Here is a 12,920-nt window from a genome sequence, read left to right on the forward strand (position 1 = left end):
GAGGAATGGATAAAGAAGATGTGGTACATATATACAATGGAATATTACTCAGCCATAAAAAAAGAATGAAATAATGCCATTTGCAGCAACATGGATGGATCTAGAGATTGTCATACTCAGTGAAGTCAGACAGAGAAAGAAATATCGTATGATATCACTTATATGTGGAACCTAAAAAGAAATGATACAAATGAACTTATTTACGAAACAGAAACAGACTCACAGACTTAGAGAACCAACTTATGGTTACCAGGGGGGAAGGGTGGGGAGGGGAAGGGTGGAGGGAAGGGATAGTTAGGGAGTTTGGGATTGACATGTACACACTGCTGTATTTAAAGAGGATAACCAACAAGGACCTACTGTACAGCACAGGGAACTCTGCTCAATGTTATGTGGCAGCCTGGATGGGAGGGCAGTTTTGGGGGAGAATGGATACATGCTTGTGTATGGCTGAGTCACTTTACTGTGCACCTGAAACTGTCACAACATTGTTAATCGGCTATATTCCAATATAAAATGTTTTAAAAAAAATGTTGTGGTCCCACCCCCGCTGCCCATCTATTAAGATCTGGTTCATCCTTGGTGCATCCCAGATCGATTTTCCTCCGCATGCAGCCAAAGGTGTGTTCTCATTCCCTTGAGCCCCCTGCCACTTTACTGCGTGACCCTGCGTAGTAGGCTGTGCTGTTAGGACCCTTTCTTTCTGCCCTCCCCAGGTTGTAAACCCTCACAGGGCAGGGATTCTCTCTCAGCCGTAGTTATATTCCTTGCACCTCCCGCCAAGCAGGCTCTGTGTGGCATCGAATTGGAAGTCACACAGAGCATGCACGCCAGGGATGAGGGCGGCTCTTTTAAGTGTACCTACTGTGCGCCAGCTGCTGAATCACGACCTCATGATGCATGTATTGTTATCCTCACCGCACAGGTGCAGAAACAGCTCAGAAAGATTGACGTGGCCAAGCGCTCTCAAAGCCAGATTTGAACTTGAGGCTCCGGTGCTCCAGCGCCACGTGGATAGGACCAGGGTGCAGTGTTGTAACCACCCCTGCACACTCAGCCCCTGTGCAGGGGCTATACCAGGAGTCTCTGCACACACACACCTCTGCCTGCCTGTGTATTAGAATCACCTGGGAGCTTGGAAAATACTCATGCCCAGGCCCAGCTCTCACACATGATATCGCAGTCCTGGTGGTGGTGGGCTGGGCATGGGGGGGCGGTGCTGGTGTGTTTTTCCAGGTGATTCTAGTCTAGTCCCCACTCCCTGAGCCAGAATAAGAAAATAGACTGTGGGAGGGCTCACGAGGGCAATTCTGAGCTTCAGCTGCTGCTCCAAGAGGTTGGCTGCTTCTTCCATGAGTCCCTGATAACCTTGGACCTTTCAGAGGTGAGGAAAGGCCCATCTGTCCCTGGCCTTGGTCTCTGGGTGCCTCCTGTCTCACAGCATTTCTGCCAGCATGTCCGCAGGTCTCCCTTTTGGGCTGGGCCCCCGTCTCGGCAGATGACCGGAGTGTGCACCTCAGACTCCCTAAGAGGTGAGCCTCCCCCAGATGCCACCCAGCTTTCCCATAGAGAAGAGACTGGACGTGAATTGGAAATGAGGGAGTGCTTTTAATTGGCATCTAATTAAAAAAAAAACCAAAAAACAAGCTCTTTAAGCTTGAGGGGAGACAGGTTTGTTGAGGATGGAGAGCCCAGTGGTGCAGTGGTTCTCAAAGTCTGGTCCCCAGATCAGCAGCATCCACATCACGTGGGAGCTTGTTAGAAATGTAAATTCCCAGACACAGCCCAGATGCACTGAATCAGAGACTCTGAGGTTGGGGGTCCAGCAGTCCGATACCCTCCAGGTGATTTTGCTGCCAGTGAAGGTTGAGAACCATAGCTCTCGATTGATGGTGAGTGTGTGTGTGGACACCTGAAATGTCAGTGGTGTTCACCCCTCCCCAACTCTGGGCACCAGAGACCCCCGGGGGGTTTTTATAAAACCTTGGACTCCTGGGCCTCATCTCAGGGTTTGGGAATCTATATTTTTAACAAGTGCTCCAGGAGATTCTGAAATGCAGGTGGGTTTTTTTGTTTTGTTTTGTTTTTGAATCGTGGTAGCAGAAACCTGATAAATATTGCATTCTTTTAATAATAACTTTGTATCTACTTGGTGCAAGGTGAGGACAGTTCCTCTTTTCTTTTCCTCCTGGAGTTGCAGCTCCTTCGTGTCTAATTATCAAGACATTTCCATCAGTCCTGTTACCCGTTAAGCACAGACAGCCGTTGCCGTTAGCAGGCATCTTCCTCATTGCTGGATCGTTCATTGCCATGTAAAAGCCGCAAGTGGGTTTATGGCCTCATGCCTACTTAATTAGTCCAGCTTCTCCAAATTGTGTTTTAAGTGAGTGAAGACATTAGCCTCTGATCTAATTGATCCACAAAGCATCTTTTCAGAATGTTTGTGTAGCTTAACTCTGGAGCCAGAGAGGTGTCCCTGAGGCTTTCAAGAGGCCACGGGGTCAAGGAGGTAAGGACCGTACTACTCCTGTGACCCTTGTGTGTCGCTCTGCAAAGAGCAGTTTTGATTCAGGACAAGAGCGGCAGGCATAGGCCCCTGCCCTCTCTAGAAGAGCGGATTCTTTTTGTTTTGCCCGCAGCTGCCTCTCTCCTCACCATCCTTATGTCATCATAAATGTCCACACCTGTGTGATATTTTATGACAGGGTACACCTGCTGGAACGGAGCGGTTGTCATGTTTCAGATCTGCCTAGTACGGATGTCGTGAAGCCTTGTGACAGAAATGAAATATGACTTCTGCTCCATTTCTGCCACCCTTCCTCCCACTGCCGTTGCCCTTTTACTCCCGAGGTGGAGGTCACCAGGCTGCAGACCTGCCAGCCTGCTCGAGGTGACTCTGGTGAACCCAGGGGACCCTGCCCACGTGCGTCCACTTCTGCATCTGGCTTCTTTTAGGCATCTCTCAAGTCCCGTCATCAAGGCCTGAGTGAACCCCCCAGGCCCCCCCACCACCTCTCAGGCAGTCAGGCTGTCTGCCTTTGTTCTTCCACACGGCGTTACCTATTATAAGCCTCTGTTAGAGCATTTATTCCATCGAGCTTGTTTGTGTTACGAAGGAAAGAAGGCACTAAATGAAACCTTTGTTTTCACTTGCCCAGACCTTTCGGAAGGATCTCTGGGAGAGTTTGAAAGCCATTTTAATGAGACCAGGACTCGCTAAACTTCTTTTCTCGACAATGGCTAGTACTTGGTGCTTGAAAAATAATTAACTAGGGCTGCATGAGTTGTGAGCTGGCCTTGACTTGGTTAGAAGCACAGTGAAAACAGGAATCAGAATCGGAATGCCGGTGATCGAGGGCAACACAGATGTCCCATCCTTGGTCATGATCGGGGACCTGTACCAGTGTTGAGTACTGCCCTGCAGAGCTCACCCCCAGGCCCAGTGCTGATGGAAAGGCTGCAGTAGTTTGTGTTGTTGTGTTAGCGCTGTGCTAACCCACATAGAATCACCTGGGGGGGCTTTAACAACATCCCAGCACCCAGGTTGCCCTGGCTTAGAAACTCACAGAGGGACCAGGCATCTGAAATTTTTTTTTTTTTTTAAATAAACTCTTTTATGTCACTTACATGAATTTTTCTTTTAATTAATTAATTAATTAATTAATTTTGGCTGTGTTGGGTCTTCGTTTCTGTGTGAGGGCCTTCTCCAGTTGCGGTGAGCGGGGGCCACTCTTCATCGCAGTGCGCGGGCCTCTCATTGTTGCGGCCTCTCTTGTTGCGGAGCACAGGCTCCAGACGTGCAGGCTCAGTAGTTGTGGCTCACGAGCCTAGTTGCTCCGCGGCATGTGGGATCCTCCCGGACCAGGGCTCGAACCCGTGTCCCCTGCATTGGCAGGCAGATTCTCAACAACTGCACCACCAGGGAAGCTCCATCTGAAATTTTTAATGCTTTCCCAAGTGCATCCAATCTGAAGGTAGCATTGAAAACCCCTGGGTTAAAGGAGTCTGTTTAAATGTGTGGGGTTGAAATGAGGCTACAGGAATTACTGGGCTAGTGTCTTTTTTTATAATAAAGGTGAATAGAATAGAGGCATGCTAATCAGCACAGGGGTGTGTGTGTGTGTGTGTGTGTGTGTGTGTGTGTGTACATTGCAGAGAGGCTGTGGATGCCGGGATTCTGACACCAGTGCCCATGTTTATACATTTGGAGGAAGGCTAGATCCACTGACTCTTCTTCCTTACTTTCCTTAGCAGCACATGCCCAGTCACTCAGCAGAGGCAGCCAGATCTCCCCAAAGATGTAATGCTGCCTCTTTGATGCTTCTCAGATTTTCCTGTTCATTTCCATTGCCACGGTACTGACCTTTTCTTCTCCCTTCTCTCAATAATAGTCCAGCCTTTTTCTCTGCTGGCATTCACTCCTGCATTCTTCCACTCCATCCATTCTCCACACTCTGACCATACCTGAATCACTCTCATGTTTTTAGAGCCTTTGCTGCAGGAGGATAAATGGTGATCGTAGTTGTGGATAGCCCTTACCTAGCATTTATACATACATGTGTTTACGCCTGGCACCAGCTCTAAGAGGTAGCGCTCATACCTATTTTACAGATGGGACAGTGAAAGCATGGGGTGACTTGCCCAAGGTCACAGAGTCACGATGGCCCCAGGCTTTCTAACCCCAGAGCTTTGGTTCTGCACCCCTCAGCTTCCCCACCTCTCTCGATGCTCTCTGGCCATGTAGGGAAAGGCTGCTCTGTGCTAACAGACTTTTCATACGTTATGTCTAATCTTCGCGTCCATCCTGCCAGGTAGGCATTATTATTCCTCTTTCATGGAAATCAGGGCTTGAAGAGGTTAAGTAACTTGACCAAAGTCACAGAGCTAATTAAGGAAATAATAGGTGCGATTCAAACCCGTTGCTCCTCCCTCCAGGCCCTGCATTCTCTCCACCACACTGCAGGGGATTGTCTGATTCCTTTAGGGTGGCCTCTGTAGCTCTTTATAGTCTGTTGCCAACCTATCTTTTCACTACATATGTTCCATTCCATTATGAAGTCATGCCACCCAACTTTTGCTCGCCCTGTTCCTTTTGCCTGGAGTGTTCTTCCCTGCCCAACTAGGACTCCTACGACAGGGACTCCCGTCTTGCTGATAATACCCTGCGTGGAACCTGCAAACAGCAGGACAGGGAGGCCATTTGCATTTTCTCTCCACCTCAAGGAGCCTTAAAATGATGCACCTCCTCTTGACCCTCCTACTGTGATTTTGCATCATGAATGTAACATGTAACCAACATACATGTCTACCTTTCTGCTAGGTGGCATCTTTGAGGCCAGGTGTCCTCCCTTCCTCCTGTTTCTATCTTTTGTGTCTAGGGCATTGTGAAGCCAACAGCAGATGTTCAGTAGATATTTGTTAAACAGGTGAAGGGCAGACAAAGATGCAAAGGTGGGGAAAGTCATCAAACTCTACCACCCGAGGGATCTTGGTGGGGCTAGAGTGCACAGGTCAGGGCTTCAGGGATGTCTTTACCTCTAGGGAAATGTCCACTGTTTAGAAATTTCCAGAAGGAAGCAAAGAACTAATGATTATCCTAATGAGCTAATCTAGCTTGTCCATTTTGCTCCCTTCCCAGGTTTTTGTTTCCTTGTGTTTTTATTTTCTTCAGTATGCTTTGCTAATAACCTCCTGGTAAAAAGCCCGTGGACTCTATATCCTCCAGCATGGACTTCATAAATAAGATGTAGTTGGGAGAAAGCCTGTGAAAGCTGTGGACTTCAGGACTTTCACAGGACTCATGAGCCTTAAATGGTGGCGGCCGTGGGGATGCAGAGGTCGTTCTTATGCAGTGAGGCAGAATCTTTCAGAATGGAAACAGATGCCAAGGAAAACTTCTTCCCCGATGGAAGTTAATTCTTTAACCATTAAATTAGGGTTATCATACTAAGTAAACGGTTTTTGGACTCTTAAGGTTTAAATCATTTGGCACAGCTGGTAAAAACAAAACAAAACAAAACAAAAAACTGCAAGGCGGGAGGATCCGGGATGGGCAGGTGCGCTGCGCGACGGGAAGGGGGCCTCCCGGGTGGTTTCCATCAGCACTGGCGTTGAGATTGCATTTTGCACCCCACAGGTGAGCGTCCTTACCACCCTGGAGCGGAGGTTCAACCTCCAGAGCGCCGACGTGGGCGTGATCGCCAGCAGCTTCGAGATCGGCAACCTGGCGCTCATCCTCTTCGTGAGCTACTTCGGGGCGCGCGGGCACAGGCCGCGCCTCATCGGCTGCGGAGGCATCGTCATGGCCCTGGGCGCGCTGCTGTCGGCGCTGCCCGAGTTCCTGACCCACCAGTACAAGTACGAGGCGGGCGAGATCCGCTGGGGTGCCGAGGGCCGCGATGTCTGCGCCGCCAACGGCTCGGGCGGGGACCAGGGGCCCGACCCGGACCTCATCTGCCGCAGCCGGACCGCCACCAACATGATGTACTTGCTGCTCATTGGGGCCCAGGTGCTACTGGGCATCGGTGCTACCCCCGTGCAGCCCCTGGGCGTCTCCTACATCGACGACCACGTGCGGAGGAAGGACTCCTCGCTCTACATAGGTAAGGAGCTGCCCCGGAGCCGGGGGCGCGGTTCCCTTTTGGTTGATTCTCAGTGTCAGTAACCAGGGCATGTTAACAAGAGAAGGAAACGTGGGCCCCTGAAGTGTTAATTTTCCCGGAGCACTGATTCTCAGACTTGGATACACATCTCGGGTGTTTTGGAAAATGCTGATGTCTGAGTTGCACCTCCAGAAATTTCGGGGTAGTTGGTCCGGGGTGCATCCTGGGCATGTAGTTTTTAAAAAGCTCCCCAGGTGATTCCAATGTGCAGCAGAATTTGCCCTCTGCTGTGCTAGAGCCTCAATAAACCTTGAGTGGGAAGCCATGGTCAGGGGAAGTTTTATGTTTATTTATCTGCCTTTGTGTGTGTGTTTGGACTTCGGGCTATCCGGCATTAGCCACCGAGGAATACTTGGGGATCTACGCACTGGAAACCCTGTTTTTAATCATCAAAATGATCTCCTGGTCATTGTCCTGTTGAAGGTCAAAGAGAAAGGGGATTACATGCCCAGCGTTTGGTATTATTCAAAGTTGGTAACTTTTCGTAATTTTTTTTTTTTTTTTTCTGTAACGGGGTATGCACTGGAACTGCATATTTGGGAAGAAACAAGGTACATGTGAACTTTGAAAAAATGTTTTGTGCTGTAATGGTTTCTGCTATTTCGTACTGGAAGGATGGAAGCCATTTGCAGGTGTTGGGTTAAGAAACATCCAAGTGGTGAATTACACTTACAGCAAACGTGGCTCCTTCACTGCTCCTAGGCACTGCCACGTGGTCATTTGTAGGGTGAGGGCTGGCCTGCCGAGCATCTCCATTTCTTGTTTACCAAGTTTAATTTTGCCTCCCACAAGCTGTTGGATTGTATGACATGCCCCCAGTCACTGGGTGCTAAGCTCTGAAAAAATTATATCCACCCACGGAAGCTTTGTGCTTCCCCAAAGCGGTGTGCCTTGGAGTATAAAGTTAATTATAATATGAAGTTTAGGTTAAAATAGAATTTGATAAGAATTTGTCAAAAAGCTTCCTATCTGCCAAGTTTCCACCATACGCTGCCCAAGCTTTCTGAGACAGGAGGGTTCAGAACAGCTACACACCTGAATGCTAATTTTCCTCTGTGACTTTCTGTCCCAACTGTGGCGTAGATGACTTTGTTGAATAAATATGTCGTATGTCTCAGCCCTCTGTGAACAGGCTCTAGGAAAGAAAGGTGGAGAATATGTATCTCCCCATCCAAGGGATGGAGCCCCTGTGGACCTACCTGTGAAACACAAAGTAGAAGAGAAGATTGCTCAGGCCGAAGATGGCTAGTCGCTTCTCCCTGTGGTTAGGGGTTTCCATAATTGTGTGTGAAGGTGGGCACAGTGGGGAGAGGGGTCTAAGGAAATCATTTACATTTTGATGCTTTTAAGGCTTCAATGAAAGCCCCTCCTTGTGAGTCTGTTGCAGACCAGGACATGGGCCACAGCATGTAGCCAAAAGAGTCTCCCCAGGTCCATCCGGGCCATTGGTCTCTGACCTGACCGATATCACTCTGGGACCCTAGGATAGATATTTTTTGGTAGCAGTAATGGCAAATAGATAAATCAGGGCACATGGAAGGACATGGGGAGTGAAAAGCTGAGTTCTTGTCTCTGATGAGGGAATCAAGTAGAAAAATGTCTCCCCAGAATGCCTCCTGAAGTCACACCAGTGGTAAATCACCGCTGCTTGGGGGCCCCTGCCTGGAACAGCAGGCTCAGAGCCCTCTTCCAGAAGTCCGCCCTGATGAATTAGGCTGTGGTATTTCCTGGCACTGGATGGGACCTGGTCTTTCGGTACAAAACTTTAGGACGTGGCCTCATTTTGGTTTTGTGGGAGGTGGAGGCTTGGGCCACAGGGCTGACCATACCAGGCACAGGCCCTTCTCTCTTTCTGAGACCTTGTTTCTGGGATTTACAGTGAGTCTTTGGTAGGAGGAAAGTCTCAACCAAATTTCTAATTGGGCATCCTTTTCCTCTATCATAGTTCAACATTCACAGAGTTGGGAGTGTCTTTTTGTGTGGTGTGTGGGCATCTTGGTGGCATCTGGCCAAATTCCAAAATATGACAGTACAGGACTGTGGAGATGGCCTTCCTGAGTGCTTCTGAACTTGTTTCCTGGGTCTGTGTTTACAGGGAGCAACAGAGAGCAAGCTCTCTGCACAGATTGGCCTCGGTAGGTGGCCTTTTATTCCATGCATGGTTTGAATTCTCCAGGAACAATTTTAAAAGACCATGCATATGCAGAGCATAACTGATTCAGTCATTTATTGTACAGGTCATAAAAAGTATTTGTGATCATGAGACTATTTTAGCATTTATCTCCTCTAATAGGGAGCTAGTTTCTGAAGCCACTTAATTTGGCTTTGGGAAGTATTTGGGGGAGCCTGCTGAATGGGATTGGTATGACTTATGGCCTCTTAACTGCCTGCAAGAGAAAGACAGTCTGAAGGGACTGGTGCTGGGACTGTGGGTGTTGATGGTATCCACTGGGGTGGCGTAGCATGTGTGCCCCTTGGTTCCGACTCTTGCAGAGCTGGTAAGAGAGAGAGGCCCATAGCTAGCCATCTGATCATATGCCTGACATGTGAGTGTAAACTGGAGATTGAAAGGTTTCTAAATCTTGCCAGTGTGAAGCACAGGTTGTTCACAGCTGCTCCTTTCCTGCGGGTGTAAGCAGGGAAGGGGGCGATAACTATGCAGCGCTCTGGCCACAGGCCACTGGTGACAAGCCCTGCCCCTGGGTCACCAGCTGGGTGCATTCGGCACAACTATGGCCATGTCCTAGACCCCCTACAGCCAGGGGGAAAGGGAAGCATTCCATATTAAATCAAGCTGATATTTTCCACCCAAGTCACTGTTTGCTTCAGCCTCTTGTGGCTGAGTCACTGCCAAACTCCTGGATTCCTTGATGGTCATTCACAAGGGGCTTCTCCTGCTGGCACTGTTCTCTGGCCATTCCTGCCCAGCCTGGGGAGGGAGCCAGGGGAGCTCATTACCAGGGGACAAAACCCAATGAATGGGGACGCGGCTCTGCTGGCAGGCTTTTCAGGACCACACAGTGTGGAGCCAAGCCTCACAGCGTGGCTGGACGGTGACCCGTGGGTAGCACGTGGCGTTCCTTCTTCCCAGAGAGACTGATGGAGCAGAGTGGCGGTGGGGACCGTTTGATACGGTGGCGTGAGTGGGGTCCACCAATCGACCCTTTGGGAATTACTCGTGCCGTTAACCCATGTTGTGACCTTCCATGAGCTCAGTTTTCTTAGCTGCCCTGTTTCTCCGAGTTCAAAGCACAGCCGGTTGTATTGTAGGCAAGAGTAAGTAGGCTAATGTAATGGACTCGCTGGGTCCTTTCATTAGATTGCTATGGCAATTGGTTGGTGCCTTGTTTTGTCTTTTTTTTTTTTTTTCTCTTTTTTTCCCTTGGGGAGGAAAAAGCTCCAAATGAGAGTGGTAAGGATATTTTTTAAAAATAACTTTATTTCTAGTTAAAAAGTATTACACGTTCACTGTTGACAACTTTGGAAGTATAGAAAAAGAATCATTGAAGAATAATTACCCTTAGCTTTATGGTTGTATAAAATCCTTTTTTCTGCATCGGTATGCTTTTCAACACACACAAAAAATGTGTTTATAATAAATAATGTTTTGCTACTGTATTCCTCTCTTAATATTTCATGAACATTTCCCCATGTCACTAAATATTCTTCGATGATATTCTTTCTGCATACGAATATTCCCTTGTGGATCTATACTGTAATATTTAATGCCCTCTATCATTGAACATGGGTTTGTTTTTTAAATTTTACTGTTATAAATGAAGAAGACAGGTGATCTGTGCTTCTGAAAGGTTAAGTAACTTGTCTAAGATAATGAATGGGGCTGAGCCCCGGGCATGAGAGTGATGTTTCTTCCAGGTACGTCTGGGATCTGTGGCAAGGCTGGGGTGGGTGGGGCTGGGTGCAGAGGGCTCGTGGATGCTCCAGGGGGTCAGGTGCAAGTAGGGGCATTCTGCAAGACAGCCTGAAGTCTTTGGGAAATAGATATCAGAGGAGTCAGGAAGGTGAGAAGAGAGCCGTGTGTCTCAAATCCAAGGGGAGAGGTGCAATGGGAATGGAGAACAGGTGTGAAGGCAGAATAGAGAGTTGGGAGGAGGAAGGAAGGGCAGGAGAAAGAAGAGGGGGCCTGGCTAACAGTTCACATCAGGGTTTCTTGAAGGAGGTTGTGCCCCTGTTTCATGGTGCTTTAAGCAGAGATCAGCACAGATCAGAGCTGGTGGGTTCCGTGTTCTGCTCACCTCTCACCAGAACTGTGGACAGCATACCCTCACTCCGCTGTTCATTCTGTGTGGAATCATGATAGCCATTAGGAAATTGCCCTTATGTTGTGTTGGAAATCTGTCTCCTTACAACTTTCCACACACTGTCTCTGGTTCTGCCCTCTGGGTCCACTCTGGGGAATTGTGATCCCTCTTCCACGTTTGGTACCTCCACAGCTGGCTGAGCACCAGCCTGTCACGGGCAGGGAAGGTCACCTAAAATTTGACTCTTCTGTGCTGGGACCTCCGTTCCTTACTTGATGCAGTTTCCTGCCACACTCAGCCACCGTTTCCCTCTTTACGAGGGATGCTAAGGCTGGAGGGCTTGTTACTAGGGGACAATAACAGGTGAATGGGGCATGCAGGATTTGGGTACTGTATTGCTTTGCTAGGGCTGCCATAACATAACACCACAGACTGAGTGACTTAAACAATGGAAATTTATTTTCTCACAGTTATGGAGGCTGGAAGTCCAAGATCAAGGTATCAGAGTTGGCTTCCTCTGAGGCCTCTTTCCTTGGCTTGCAGATGGCGCCTTCTCCTCCTGTGTCTTCACATGGTCTTCCTTCTGTGTGCACGTATCGCTGGTGTCTCTTTGTGTGTCCTAATTTCCTCCTTTTATAAGGACACCAGTCAGATTGGATTAGGGTCCACCCATATGATCTTATTTAACCTCGACTACCTCTTTAAGGCCCTATTTCCAAGTAAGTCACATGCTGAGGTACTGGAGGTTAGGGCTTATATATATGAATTTTGGGGGGGACATGATTCGGCCCATAACAGGTACCAAGAGGACCAGTATCAAACAAGCTGAGACTCCTGCCTCTTTTGTCCTAACTTTTCTATAAGGAACTTCATTGTCATGTTTGTTTGTTTTTTCCAAGTACTCAAGGAATTATTAGAGGATGTAGTTTAAAAAAATTTTTTATTTTGGCACAATTATAGAATCACAAGTTGCTGCAAAATACAGGGAAGTTCCCCGTACCCCTCATCCATTTTCCCGCAATGGTAACATCTTGCATCACTGTAGTACAGTATCAAAACCGGGCAATGGGGCTTCCCTGGTGGCACAGTGGTTAAGAATCCGCCTGCTAATGCAGGGGACATGGGTTCGAGCCCTGGTGCAGGAAGATCCCACATGCTGTGGAGCAACTAAGCCCGTGCACCACAACTACTGAGCCTGTGCTCTAGAGCCCATGAGCCATAACTACTGAAGCCCGCATGCCTACAGCCTATACTCTGCAACAAGAAAAGCCACCACAATGAGAAGCCCATGCACCACAACGAAGAGTAGCCCCCGCTAGCCCTAACTAGAGAAAGCCTGCGTGCAGCAACAAAGACCCAATGCAGCCAAAAATAAAAAAAATAAATAAATTAAAAACAAAAACAAACAAAAAACAGGCAATGAACATGGATACAATTCATGGGGTTTATTCAGATTTTATCCGTTTTATGTGCACTCATTTGTGTGTTTCTGTGTGTGTATAGTTCTGTGCAGTTTTATTACATGTGGATGATGGTGTTTTAAAAATGCAGAATGGGATCAAGGTGAAAGCAGATTGTGTTGAGTCGTGTGAGTGTTTGGCAGACAGATATACATGTGATACCAACACACACGTGCATACACACACACGGGAAGATATGGAGACAGAGAGGAGGCTGTAGGTAGAGCAGGGGCCAACTAGAAGAAGGGGATTCTTTGAGGAGGGCTTCTGCCTTCCCCAGAATGGGATCCTCGCAGGGTACCCAGATACACAGAGCAGTTCCTCCAAGTCGGGAGGCACATATATTAGACATGAATGTGTCACACTTTTCTTTGTGTATCACTTGTGTTGAAACCCAGTGGAGACCTCCACATTCCGGTTAATGATGCAAAGAGAATTATTCTCAGATTTCATCTGCCAAATGTTTGTTTAGCACAAAGGTCACTAATACCAGGCAGCAATCAAACAGAACTAAATTTCTCTTCAGAGCCCTGGGA

At 48.1% G+C, this 12,920-nt stretch overlaps 1 protein-coding gene across 2 annotated transcripts in view; it reads left to right on the forward strand.

Annotated features, from left to right (window-relative positions):
* SLCO3A1 (solute carrier organic anion transporter family member 3A1) overlaps positions 1–12,920 on the forward strand; it is a 323,676-nt gene that overhangs the window by 56,519 nt on the left and 254,237 nt on the right. For both annotated transcript variants that reach the window (XM_059912549.1, XM_059912548.1), the window contains exon 2: positions 6,137–6,602. In XM_059912549.1, the coding sequence (XP_059768532.1) occupies positions 6,137–6,602 (466 nt within the window). The remainder of the gene's footprint in view (positions 1–6,136; positions 6,603–12,920) is intronic.

This window comes from Balaenoptera ricei, chromosome 2, assembly GCF_028023285.1.
Source record: "Balaenoptera ricei isolate mBalRic1 chromosome 2, mBalRic1.hap2, whole genome shotgun sequence".
Taxonomy (NCBI): Eukaryota; Metazoa; Chordata; class Mammalia; order Artiodactyla; family Balaenopteridae; genus Balaenoptera; species Balaenoptera ricei.